We start from the raw sequence: 14,063 nt of genomic DNA, 5'->3' as shown, positions 1-14,063 counted from the left end.
CCACTCTGCCACTGACACACTAACCACTCTGCCACCGACACACACTAACCACTCTGCCACTGACACACTAACCACTCTGCCACTGACACACTAACCACTCTGCCACTGACACACTAACCACTCTGCCACTGACACACACTAATCACTCTGCCACTGACACACTAACCACTGTGCCACCGACACACTAACCACTCTGCCACTGACACACACTAATCACTCTGCCACTGACACACACTAACCACTCTGCCACTGACACACACTAATCACTCTGCCACTGACACACTAACCACTCTGCCACCGACACACACTAACCACTCTGCCACTGACACACTAACCACTCTGCCACTGACACACTAACCACTCTGCCACTGACACACTAACCACTCTGCCACTGACACACACTAATCACTCTGCCACTGACACACTAACCACTGTGCCACCGACACACTAATCACTCTGCCACTGACACACACTAATCACTCTGCCACTGACACACACTAACCACTCTGCCACCGACACACTAACCACTCTGCCACTGACACACTAACCACTCTACCACCGACACACTAACCACTCTGCCACTGACGCACTAACCACTCTGCCACTGACACACACTAACCACTCTGCCACCGACACACTAACCACTCTGCCACCGACACACACTAACCACTCTGCCACTGACGCACTAACCACTCTGCCACTGACACACACTAACCACTCTGCCACTGACACACTAACCACTCTGCCACTGACACACTAACCACTCTGCCACTGAAACACTAACCACTCTGCCACTGACACACTAACCCCTCTGCCACTGACACACTAACCACTCTGCCACTGACACACTAACCACTGTGTTGTTTCAGAGTCGTTTCTGAGGTTGGTCGGTGGGAACAGTCGGTGTCAGGGGCGGCTGCAGGTGCAGAGGGCGGGGCAGGACTGGACTGATGTGATTCCACGGTACATCCCTCTGGGGTTTGTAAACAGACTGTGTGAGGAGCTGGACTGTGGTTCTGCTCTGAGTCTGGAGCTGAAAATAGTTTCAAAAAGAGGAACAGTTCGTCTCGATCCTTCCCACTGTCTCGACTCTTCACTGATCGACTGTTTTCACTCTTACACTGATGACTTTTACACTCGTCGCTCTGACAGGCGTCTGGAGCTGAGCTGTTCAGGTGAGTCTTAAACACTACAATCATAAATTATCCTACTCATAGTTTTCAGCGACGTCACTTAAAGGTCAGTAACCATGGCGACCAGCGCTGGAAGAAAAACTCAGTTTCAATGAAAGGACTCACACACAGGAGCAAAGACTTAACTGAAGTAATAGTATCAAAGTATCTACTTTCAAAAGTAGGAGTAAGTTGTACTTTAAATAAAAAGTGTTTGAGACGGGTTGAAAAAGTTTTTTTTTCAGACTTAAACCACTTTTCTGTGAGGTCACTGTGAGGTCACTGTGAGGTCACGGTGAGGTCACAATGAGGTCACGGTGAGGTCAGACAGTCTTTTTCTAATCAGAGGTAAATGACTGAAAACACATGGGCAGTCGGTGAGTTTGTGATTCATGATTCTGTTTCAACATTAAAGCAAAACCGATAATATCGCCGCCGACTGCCCTTCACTGATTGGTTTACTCAACTTCCTGTTTGTTTGTGTGAGTTACGCTGCTGGTACAGCCGTGAGGTCACAGTGAGGTCAAAAATGACCTCGACAACGTCGCTATAGCAACAGTTTGGACGGAGACTCTTTGAATCAGTTAAAATGTCAAAGTAAAGAGTTTTCCAATAGTTTTTTAGTTAAAGGTAAAGTAATAGTTTATTTTCCACTGACGGCGACGCTCAGACCCACATCTGTGACCTCATGTGTGTGACCTCATGTGTGTGACCTCATGTGTGTGACCTCATGTGTGTGATCTCATGTGTGACCTCATGTGTGACCTCATGTGTGTGACCTCAGACTGTGACCTCATGTGTGTGACCTCATGTGTGACCTCAGACTGTGACCTCATGTGTGTGACCTCATGTGTGTGACCTCATGTGTGTGACCTCAGACTGTGACCTCATGTGTGTGACCTCATGTGTTTGACCTCATGTGTGTGACCTCATGCGTGTGACCACAGACTGTGACCTCATGTGTGTGACCTCTGACCTCATGTGTGTGACCTCATGTGTGTGACCTCAGACTGTGACCTCATGTGTGTGACCTCAGAATGTGACCTCATGTGTGTGACCTCAGACTGTGACCTCATGTGTGTGACCTCAGACCTCATGTGTGTGACCTCATGTGTGTGACCTCAGACTGTGACCTCATGTGTGTGACCTCAGACTGTGACCTCATGTGTGTGACCTCAGAATGTGACCTCATGTGTGTGACCTCAGACTGTGACCTCATGTGTGTGACCTCAGACTGTGACCTCATGTGTGTGACCTCATGTGTGTGACCTCATGTGTGTGACCTCTGACCTCATGTGTTCCCTCAGACTCGGTGCGGCTGGTCGGGGGGCGGAGCCTGTGTTCAGGATCTCTGCAGATCCAGGACACGTCCTTGGGCCAGTCCTGGGCCGGGGTCTGTGAGGGGGCCTTGGACCGTCGCGGGGCAGAGGTGCTGTGCAGGGAGCTGGGCTGTGGGGCTCCTCTCCTCCAGGGGGCGCTCTCTCCTCTGGGGCAGACGTTCCACTGTGAGGGCCCTGAGTCTAAGCTGATGGACTGTAACCGGACCAGGACCGGCCCAGAGACCTGCCCCACTCTCAACCTCACCTGCAAAGGTAAAGGGGCGGGGCCAGGGGCGGGGCCTGTAGAGGGGCGGGGCTCACCTATGTTTGTGTGCAGAGCCGCTGAGGCTGGAGGGAGGAGCCAGTCGCTGTGAGGGGACGGTGGAGGCGGATTTCAGAGGAGAGTGGAGACTAGTGATGACCCCTTTCCCCTGGGACCTGGAGTCTGCGGCCGCCGTGTGTCGAGACCTGGACTGTGGCTCTGCTGTTTCTGCAGAAGTGAGAGACGGGTTTGACAGTAAAGTGTGGGGGGTCAACGCTTACTGTGTGAAGAAGAAGAACTCTGCTGTGAGAGACTGTCTCTACGGTGATGATGACTCAGGTTCTTCTCGCATCCTCTTCGTGGTTTGTTCAGGTTGGTTTAAATCCTGAGTTTCTTCTTCTCACAATCTCTGCTCAGAGTCGGTTCATTGAATGTGGTGCTGCCCCCTAGAGGAGGACACAGATAATCCTACTCAGTTACTTTTAGTACTTTTATTTAACTGTTTCCACTAACTGTACCTCGATGATCACACAGTACTTTTACTTCTACAGTAGTTTATTTTGAAGTAACAGTACACATAAAAAACTAACTTAATCTTAAATTTACAACTTTACTTTCCTTCGGCTAAAGTTCATGGATTCATCTTTGGAAACAAAGAATTTCACATTAGGTTTTGTTTTGTCTCATTAACATGAAACTGAAACATAAATCAGACTTTACTCCAACAGTTACTCGAGTATTTCACCAAGTACTTAATACCCTTACTGGAGTATCTGTCAGTACTTTTACTTTGTACTTTGAGTGAACTCATTTTAAAGCATCAGATTAAAGGTTTGAAATGAAGCCATTTGGATGATTTTATTTCATTTCATTAAAGGCGACTTTTCTAAATCACTGGTTTGAGTTTTAAATTTGAGACGTGGATTCTAAAGGAAGAACACGAGGCAGCGCGATGTGAAGAGGTGAAGAGTGTGAAGGCTGCGAGTCCTGAAGCGCCTCAGTCGACCTCGTTTAAAAAGAGACGCCCTCTCGCTATGAGGTCACTGAGGTCAAAAATGACCTTGATATCGTCGCTATAGCAACAGTGTGGACGGAGACGCTTTGAGTCAGTTAAAATGTCAAAGTAAAGAGTTTTCCAATAGTTTTTAGTTAAAGGTAAAATAATAGTTTATTTTCCACTGACGGCGACGCTCAGACCCACATCTGTGACCTCATGTGTGACCTCATGTGTGTGACCTCATGTGTGTGACCTCATGTGTGTGACCTTATGTGTGTGACCTCATGTGTGTGACCTCATGTGTGTGACCTCATGTGTGACCTCATGTGTGTGACCTCATGTGTGTGACCTCGTGTGTGACCTCATGTGTGACCTCAGACTGTGACCTCATGCGTGTGACCTCATGTGTGTGACCTCATGTGTGTGACCTCATGTGTGACCTTATGTGTGTGACCTCATGTGTGTGACCTCATGTGTGTGACCTCATGTGTGACCTCATGTGTGTGACCTCATGTGTGTGACCTCATGTGTGTGACCTCAGACTGTGACCTCAGACTGTGACCTCATGCGTGTGACCTCATGTGTGTGACCTCATGTGTGTGACCTCATGTGTGTGACCTCATGTGTGACCTCAGACTGTGACCTCATGTGTGTGACCTCATGTGTGCGACCTCAGACTGACCTCATGTGTGTGACCTCATGTGTGTGACCTCATGTGTGTGACCTCATGTGTGACCTCAGACTGTGACCTCATGTGTGTGACCTCATGTGTGACCTCATGTGTGACCTCATGTGTGTGACCTCATGTGTGACCTCATGTGTGACCTCATGTGTGTGACCTCATGTGTGACCTCAGACTGTGACCTCATGTGTGTGACCTCATGTGTGTGACCTCTGACCTCATGTGTGTGACCTCATGTGTGACCTCAGACTGTGACCTCATGTGTGTGACCTCATGTGTGTGACCTCTGACCTCATGTGTGTGACCTCATGTGTGTGACCTCATGTGTGTGACCTCATGTGTGTGACCTCATGTGTGACCTCATGTGTTCCCTCAGACTCGGTGCGGCTGGTCGGGGGGCGGAGCCTGTGTTCAGGATCTCTGCAGATCCAGGACCAGTCCTTGGGCCAGTCCTGGGCCGGGGTCTGTGAGGGGGCCTTGGACCGTCGCGGGGCAGAGGTGCTGTGCAGGGAGCTGGGCTGTGGGGCTCCTCTCCTCCAGGGGGCGCTCTCTCCTCTGGGGCAGACGTTCCACTGTGAGGGCCCTGAGTCTAAGCTGATGGACTGTAACCGGACCAGGACCGGCCCAGAGACCTGTCCCACTCTCAACCTCACCTGCAAAGGTAAAGGGGCGGGGCCAGGGGCGGGGCCTGTAGAGGGGCGGGGGCTCACCTGTGTTTGTGTGCAGAGCCGCTGAGGCTGGAGGGAGGAGCCAGTCGCTGTGAGGGGACGGTGGAGGCGGAGCACAGAGGAGAGTGGAGACCAGTGGTGACCGATGTCCACTACTGGGACCTGGAGTCTACGGCCGCCGTGTGTCGAGACCTGGACTGTGGCTCTGCTGTTTCTGCAGAAAAGAGAGACGGGTCTGACAGTAAAGTGTGGAGGGTCGTCACTTACTGTGTGAAGGAGAAGAACTCTGTGAGAGACTGTATCTACGATGATGACTCAGATCCTTATCGCCTCTTCGTGGTTTGTTCAGGTTGGTTTAAATCCTGAGTTTCTTCTTCTCACAATCTCTGCTCAGAGTCGGTTCATTGAATGTGGTGCTGCCCCCTAGAGGAGGACACAGATAATCCTCTGCTCCCATTGGCTAAGGCGGGGAGTACTCAGTTACTTTAGTACTTTTATTTAACTGTTTCCACTAACTGTACGTCGATGATCACACAGTACTTTTACTTCTACAGTAGTTTATTTTGAAGTAACAGTACACATAAAAAACTAACTTAATCTGAAATTTACAACTTTACTTTCCTTCGGCTAAAGTTTATGGATTCATCTTTGGAAACAAAGAATTTCACATTATGTTTTGTTTTGTCTCATTAACATGAAACTGAAACATAAATCAGACTTTACTCCAACAGTTACTCGAGTATTTCACCAAGTACTTATGTACTTTTACTGGAGTATCTGTTTGGGTAAGGACTTTTACCTTCTACTGTGAGTGGAATCATTTTAAAGTAGCCTGATGAATATTGTGGCTCCTGCCCATTGGTCAGTTTAGTCACATGACCTTTGTAAAATAATAAACCTATTATTTATGGTAAATAATGTGAGATTGCAGGATAAATGGAGCTCACAGACTTGCAGACACATATATAGTGAGGAAGGTGACAGTTCACGGGGCCGCGGCGGAACGCGCGATGTGCAGGCAGAACACGTATGATTAATGAACTCAAACAATCCACTTTTTTACAGTGCATATGATGGACAACTATTAACTCAACACTAAACTTTCATTTTGTTTTAGAACTGTAGTTCTAATGGCTTCAGTGGACAGAGAGAGTAAATGTACACATTATTTGTACATAATGTGAAATTCCAAATCAGGTTCTGTTCATCAGAAGATGCTGTCTTCTATTTGAATTATTATTATTAAATTATTATTAATACATATTATTATTTATTAAAAAAGGATCAAATATTGTTACATTTTAGATTTTTAAATATGGATTTTAAACTTGTATTGACTATTTATAGAAATATAACTGTACAGCAGAATATGCCGCCCTATACCATACAAACTAAAATGGTTTCAGCTTTTTCAGGCTACAGTAGCTACTAAAAGCTTGGAGAGGTCAGCCCTCTGCTCACTGACCGCAACCGCACATCAAACGATCGCAGAGCGCGCACACCTGCCCGGTGAATTTAGCCTCACAGTAAATGTGGCTATGTTAGCTTTACAGGTTAGCTTCTAGATGCTCTCACGTTTCACGCGGTTATTATCAAATATGAAGCTACAGTCGTTACAAAACTGAGATTAGTTTGGTGCTCGGTCTCGTGCACAGTTACACGCTGTGTCGGCGTAACTTTGTTGTGCAGACTGATGCATTAGCGCTGCAGCTACGAAGTAAAAGCAGTAAAAGTTCACTTGTCGTAATATAAAGCGGTATAACTTTCACCTCAGCGTCAGCGCGATGTCTCATGCGGTTCATCGCCCTCAGTGGTGCGTCTGTTGGAGCGGGGTTAGCGAGTAGACGAGCCCACAGTCAGCCGGCGGATGTTGCGCTGCCCAGGTGAAGTGAGCGAGCGTGAGGCAGCGGCTCACTCAGCCTGGAGCCGGAGGCTCCTACGGCTGAAGCCACGGGGAAATGGCATATTTGGCCGGATCTACACGATTCACATGGCATTCATGGCATGAATGGCATTTTCCAATGCCATTCATGTCAAAACGGTGAATTTCGTTGAAAGGCGACAGATTTTCATGTATGAGCTGAACTAAACCTGATCTGATCAGAATCATGGAACAGGTTTAGGCACTTTACTCGTGCTTAAAGTTCCAAGTTTGGACTTTCATCACGGCTTGATTTTCAATCCGTCAAAATTACAAACGTCCTTCACGTCAAAGGTTAAAACATCCTGTAAATGACGTGGAGTTTCTGGTTAACGTAGCGTCTGCTCCTCAGATCTGCTGAGCGTCCCGGAGGTGTCTGTGTCTGAGGGGGTGTGGGCTCCGCGGGCAGAGGGCGAGCTCTGGGGGCCGCGGGCACAGGAGGGCGAGTGGGCGTCGCCGGGAGAGGGCGGGGCCTGGGTGCAGATGGGGGCACATTTCCGGGTCAAATGCTCCGTGGAGCCGCAGTACCCGGGAGGCTCCTTCCAGCTGCTCTCTCCCACTCTCAACCTCACCCTGCCGGCCGTCAATCACTCCGCCCACTTCCTGTTTACTGACATAGGCCCCGCCCACAAAGGGAACTACACCTGTGTTTACCTCCTGCAGGTGTTCAACCACAACTTCACCTCCTACAGCTCCCTCCACATCCGTCCAGGAGGTAAGGGGTACGGGGCGCCGTCTGGGACACAATTCAAACACACCAGTTCACCATAAAACACAGCTCTTCTCCTCACACTTCTCTTTAACTTGGACGTGGGAGTCACTTCTGCTGAGCCCCCTCAGGGTGAAAACAAAGCCCACAGTTACATATGAGAGCTCTGGGGTCATTTCTCCTTCTGGGATCAAATATTCCTCCACAGAGTCAGAGCCAGAGGACAGACACTTCAGTCCACTGTCAGAAGACCATCGAGAGCTGTTTTATTTTGTGTGGGAAAAGTTTAAAGTTTATCCATCGCTTCCATCTGTCAGGAATCATTATTGGGGAAATAGCTCCCCCTGGTGGCCGTGTATCATAAGCCAAACTATTCTGTTTATTCCAATGTGTGTTTATTCTGAGCTATTGAATATATCTCAAATATGAAGAGAAAGACGTGTGTGTGGTTGGGTTGATCACGGCCCTTTGACTCTTTAGATTTGGCCTAATTAATGATTCTCTGGGTCTTAAAACACACATTAACCTTAGCAATAGTTAAATTAAAGTAAAACCCTCTGGTTTTTTGCTCAGTCACGCAAAAAGACCAAAGATGTTGCTAGCATTTAGCCTCTCCCAAACGGGAGTGAAGTTAGACGCGACCGAGCTCTTCCACGTTTATCCTATTTAAATACAGTTATGTTAGTAGTTACACGATCCACATATAGAAAGGGCTACTATATTGTAAAGCGTAATAACACCTTAGGAGCACTTTGACTTTACTGCGTGGAAGTGCTCCTGGTGTTTTTACGCCTTACAAGAGCATTCCTTTAATAAATTCCCATATCGTAATGTGTTATATTCCTTAGTTACTGAAAAAATAAATATATTGTTATGTAATACGTTTCCCCCAACTTCTACTGTGAGTGAAATCATTTTAAAGTAGCCTGATGAATATTGTGGCTCCTGCCCATTGGTCAGTTTAGTCACATGACCTTTGTAAAATAAAATAAAATGGAGCTGAACTAAACCTGATCTGATCAGAATCATGGAACAGGTTTAGGCACTTTACTCGTGCTTAAACTTCCAAGTTTGGACTTTAATCACGGCTTGATTTTCAATCCGTCAAAATTACAAACGTCCTTCACGTCAAAGGTTAAAACATCCTGTAAATGACGTGGAGTTTCTGGTTAACGTAGCGTCTGCTCCTCAGATCTGCTGAACGTCCCGGAGGTGTCTGTGTCTGAGGGGCTGTGGGCTCCGCGGGCAGAGGGCGAACTCTGGGGGCCGTGGGCACAGGAGGGCGAGTGGGCGTCGCCGGGAGAGGGCGGGGTCTGGGTGCAGATGGGGGCACATTTCCAGGTCAAATGCTCCGTGGAGCCGCAGTACCCGGGAGGCTCCTTCCAGCTGCTCTCTCCCACTCTCAACCTCACCCTGCCGGCCGTCAATCACTCCGCCCACTTCCTGTTTACTGACGTGAGCCCCGCCCACAAAGGGAACTACACCTGTGTTTACCTCCTGCAGATGTTCAACCACAACTTCACCTCCTACAGCTCCCTCCACATCCGTCCAGGAGGTAAGGGGTACGGGGCGCCGTCTGGGACACAATTCAAACACACCATCCATCCATCCATCCATTTTCTTCCGCTTTATCCGAGGCCGGGTCGCGGGGGCAGCAGTCTCAGCAGAGATGCCCAAACTTCCCGATCCACACACACCTCCTCCAGCTGTTCTGGGGGGACCCCGAGGCGACACCAGGCCAGCTCGGAGACATAGTCCCACCACCGTGTCCTGGGCCTTCCACGAGGCCTTGTCCCACTAGGACATGCCTGGAACACCTCCCGCGGGAGGCGACCAGGAGGCATCCGGAACAGATGCCCGAGCCACCTCAGCTGGCTCCTTTCGACGTGAAGGAGCAGCGACTCTACTCCGAGCTCCCGGGTAACTGAGCTCCTCACCCGATCTCGGAGGGTGCGCCCAGCCACCCTGCGAAGGAAACTCATTTCGGCCGCTTGTATTCGCGATCTTGTCCTTTCGGTCATTACCCGAATCTCATGACCATAGGTGAGGGTGGGAACGTAGATCGATCGGTAAATCGAGAGCTTTGCCCCGACTCAGCTCCCTCTTCACCACGACAGACCGATACAGCGACCGCATCACTGCTGACGCCGCACCGATCCGTCTGTCCATCTCACGCTCCATCCGTCCCTCACTCGTGAACAAGACCCCGAGATACTTGGACTCCTCCACTTGAGGTAAGGACTCCCCACCGACCTGTAGAGGGGAAACCACCTTTTTCCGGTGGAGAACCATTGGCCTCGGATTTGGAGGTGCTGATCCTCATCCCGGCTGCTACACACTCGGCTGCAAACCGCCCCAGAGCAGCTGAAGGTCCTGGTTCGTTGAAGCAATCAGAACAACATCATCCGCAAACAGCAGAGATGAGATCCTGAGGTTCCCAAACCGGACACCCTCCGGCCCCTGGCTGCGCCTAGAAATTCTGTCCATAAAAGTAATGAACAGAACCGGTGACAAAGGGCAGCCCTGGCGGAGACCAACACGCACCGGGAACAGGTCTGACTTACTACCGGCAATGCGAACCAAGCTCCTGCTGCGGTCATACAGGGAACGGACAGCCCTTAACAGAGGGCCCCAGACCCCATACTCCCAGAGCACCCCCACAGGGCACCACGAGGGACGCGGTTGAACGCTTTCTCCAGATCCACAAAACACATGTGGACTGGTTGGGCGAACTCCCACGAACCCTCAAGCACCCGACGAAGGGTATAGAGCTGGTCCAGTGTGCCACGTCCAGGACGAAAACCGCATTGTTCCTCCTGAATCCGAGGTTCAACTATCGGCCGGATCCTCCTCTCCAGCACCCTGGAGTAGACCTCGCCGGGGAGGCTGAGGAGGGTGATCCCTCTGTAATTGGAACACACCCTCCGATCACCCTTTTTAAAGAGAGGGACCACCACCCCGGTCTGCCAATCCAGGGGCACTGTCCCCGACCGCCACGCGATGTTGCAGAGACGTGTCAGCCAAGACAGTCCTACAACATCCAGAGACTTAAGGTACTCAGGGCGAATCTCATCCACCCCCGGAGCCACCGAGGAGCTTTCTCACCACCTCGGTGACTTCAGCTTTGGTGATGGACGAGCCCACCCCCGAGTCCCCAGCCTCTGCTTCCTCATTGGAAGACGTGACGACGTAATTGAGGAGGTCCTCGAAGTACTCCTTCCACCGCCCGACAACATCCCCAGTCGAGGTCAGCAGCTCCCCACCCGCACTGTAAACAGTGTTGGTGAAGCACTGCTTTCCCCTCCTGAGGCGCCGGATGGTTTGCCAGAATCTCTTCAAGGCCGACCGATAGTCCTCCTCCATGGCCTCCCCGAACTCCCCCCAGACCCGAGTTTTAGCCTCCGCGACCGCACGAGCTGCAGCACGCTTGGCCTGCCGGTACCTCTCAGCTGCCTCCGGAGTCCCACAAGCCAACAAGGCCAGGTAGGACTCCTTCTTCAGCTTGACGGCATCCCTTACTTCCGGGCGCCACCACCGGGTTCGGGGATTGCCGCCGCGACAGGCACCAGAGACCTTACGGCCACAACTACGAGCAGCCGCATCGACAATGGAGGAGGAGAACAGAGTCCACTCTGACTCCATGTCCCCCGCCTCCCCCGGAATCTGGGTGAAGCTCTTCCGGAGGTGGGAGTTGAAGACCCCACCGACAGAGGGATCCGCCAGACGTTCCCAACAGACCCTCACAACACGCTTGGGCCTGCCAGGTCTGACCGGCTTCCTCCCCTGCCAGCGGATCCAGCTCACCACCAGGTGGTGATCGGTTGACAGCTCAGCCCCTCTCTTCACCCGAGTGTCCGAGACACGCGGCCGGAGGTCAGACGACACAACTACAAAGTCGATCATCGACCTCCTGCCTAGGGTGTCCTGGTGCCACGTGCACTTGTGGACACCCTTGTGCTCGAACATGGTGTTCGTTATGGACAAACTGCGACTAGCACAGAAGTCCAATAACAGAACACCACTCGGGTTCAGATCGGGGAGGCCGTTCTTCCCAATCACCCCCTCCCAGGTCTTACTGTTGTTGCCCACATGGGCGTTGAAGTCCCCCAGCAGAACAATGGAGTCCCCAGTCGGAGCACTATCTAGTACCCCTCCCAGGGACTCCAAGAAGGCTGGGTACTCTGCACCGATGTTGGGCCCGTAGGTGAGAGACCTGTCCCCGACCCGGAGGCGTAGGGACGCGACCCTCTCGTCCACCGGGGTGAACTCCAACACGTGACGGCTGAGCTGGGGGAATATGAGCAAACCCACCCCAGCCCGCCGCCTCTCCCCGCGGGCAACTCCAGAAAAATGGAGAGTCCAGCCTCTCTCCAGGAGTTGGGATCCGGAACCCAAGCTGTGCGTGGAGGTGAGCCCGACTATATCTAGCCGGTATCTCTCAACCTCCCGCACAAGCTCAGGCTCCTTCCCCCCCAGTGAGGTGACGTTCCATGTCCCGAACGCCAGAAGCTGTGCATGTGGACCAGGTCGTCGAGGCACCTGCCTCAAACACACCAGTTCACCATAAAACACAGCTCTTCTCCTCACACTTCTCTTTAACGTGGACGTGGGAGTCACTTCTGCTGAGCCCCCTCAGGGTGAAAACAAAGCCCAGAGTTACATATGAGAGCTCTGGGGTCATTTCTCCTTCTGGGATAAAATATTCCTCCACAGAGTCAGAGCCAGAGGACAGACACTTCAGTCCACTGTCAGAAGACCATCGAGAGCTGTTTTATTTTGTGTGGGAAAAGTTTAAAGTTTATCCATCGCTTCCATCTGTCAGGAATCATTATTGGGGAAATAGCTCCCCCTGGTGGCCGTGTATCATAATAAAACCTTAGGAGCACTTTGACTTTACTGCGTGGAAGTGCTCCTGGTGTTTTTACGCCTTACAAGAGCATTCCTTTAATAAATTCCCATATCGTAATGTGTTATATTCCTTAGTTACTGGAAAAAATAAATATATTGTTTTGTAATACGTTTCCCCCAACACTGTCGATGTGTTCCAGTGTCCGGCTTCCAGACCTTGGTCCGAGTTCTGGTCCTCCTCCTGCTGATGTCGCTGAACTTCATCCCGTACTTCTTCTACCGCCGGGTACGAGCTCACGTCCTCACTCCGCTCCTCACTTCCTGAACCCGTGTTTCCGTGTTTCCTTGTTACCGTGGTTACACACTGGGCCGGGCAGCACGAGCTGGGAAAGTGATTGTTTTGTGCGGTGTCGTTTCAGGCCGCCAGGGGGCACGAGAGAGCACAGAGAGCCAGGAGACGCAGAGCCCGCCCTGAAGAAGAAGAACGCACTGACGTCGTTTTTGACCAGCTGTGATCCAAATACTTCTGTGAGAGATCCACCGATATATCAGGTCGATATATCAGGTCGATATCTGGGTTTTCTTGCCTCATCTAATGCCGATAAAAGCAGAAAGTGTTAAAAACTTCACTTTTCTTTTTTTAAAGGGGAACTAAGAAACATCACAATGACAGTTTTTTATATTTCAGACATTTGCTGATAATTTCTGAACCATAAGTGATAAGAGACTTGGAATCTGCTACATTTTGTCTTAAAAAGAAGTGCCAATTATAAAGGAATGTTCATTAATCAATCAGACCTGTGCCCCTGTTAAAGCGCCCCCTATTGTCACGCTCAAAACTGACACATTTTACAGTTTTGAAGCTTCGTACGCAGGATTATAGATGAGACATTTGGAAAAGGGCTGGGTACCCTTACCCTCTGAAGCCCCGCCTTAACCGAGTTCATTTTCTCCAACTAAGCTTTACCCAAATCTACACTGCGTTCCAAATTATTATGCAAATGACATTTTTCTCTGATTTTCTAAATTGTCAACTCAAATGAGAGTCAGAATAATTTTCAAGTCTTTAACTGGTAGAGGATCATTTAAATGTGGTGGAAAAAATGTCCTAGTGATAACAGTATTTTTTTCAAAAATAAATATAGTAAAAACCTCAAAATCCACTGTTCCAAATTATTATGCCACTCATCGTTTCAATACATTTTAAAGCTTGTAATTAACTGAAAATGGTCAATTGTTGTATTTGTAGCATTAGGAGGTCATACTTACTGAAATCAAAAGCTATTTCAATCAAAAAAATATTAACAGGTCAAGTTATATTTTACCAAAGGAGCCCTTGTGTGATAGCAGCTACAAAATTCTTAAATCAATTAAAATTGTGAGTTTTTGGACAGTTTCTGCTTGGATTTCTTTGCAGGATGTCAGAATAACCTCCCAGAGCTGCCGTTTGGATGAAAACTGCCTCCCACCCTCATAGAAGTTTTT

The 14,063-nt window shown here is 49.9% G+C and overlaps 1 protein-coding gene across 1 annotated transcript in view; it reads left to right on the top strand.

Moving 5' to 3' along the window:
- Window positions 1–2,908: 2,908 nt before the first annotated feature.
- Window positions 2,909–14,063, top strand: part of LOC306981545 (uncharacterized protein) — a gene marked incomplete at its 5' end in the record, with an annotated part of 361,177 nt that continues 350,022 nt past the window's right edge. Inside the window, 4 exons of the mRNA XM_079581152.1 lie at window positions 2,909–3,125; window positions 4,809–5,093; window positions 5,159–5,449; window positions 8,923–9,285. Coding sequence (XP_079437278.1) covers window positions 2,909–3,125; window positions 4,809–5,093; window positions 5,159–5,449; window positions 8,923–9,285 — 1,156 coding nt within the window. The remainder of the gene's footprint in view (window positions 3,126–4,808; window positions 5,094–5,158; window positions 5,450–8,922; window positions 9,286–14,063) is intronic.

The sequence above is a fragment of the Gobius niger genome, assembly GCF_951799975.1.
Source record: "Gobius niger genome assembly, chromosome: 22".
NCBI lineage: Eukaryota > Metazoa > Chordata > Actinopteri > Gobiiformes > Gobiidae > Gobius > Gobius niger.
Note: the sequence above shows the minus strand (reverse complement) of the source record. Positions and strands in the feature narration are given on the sequence as shown.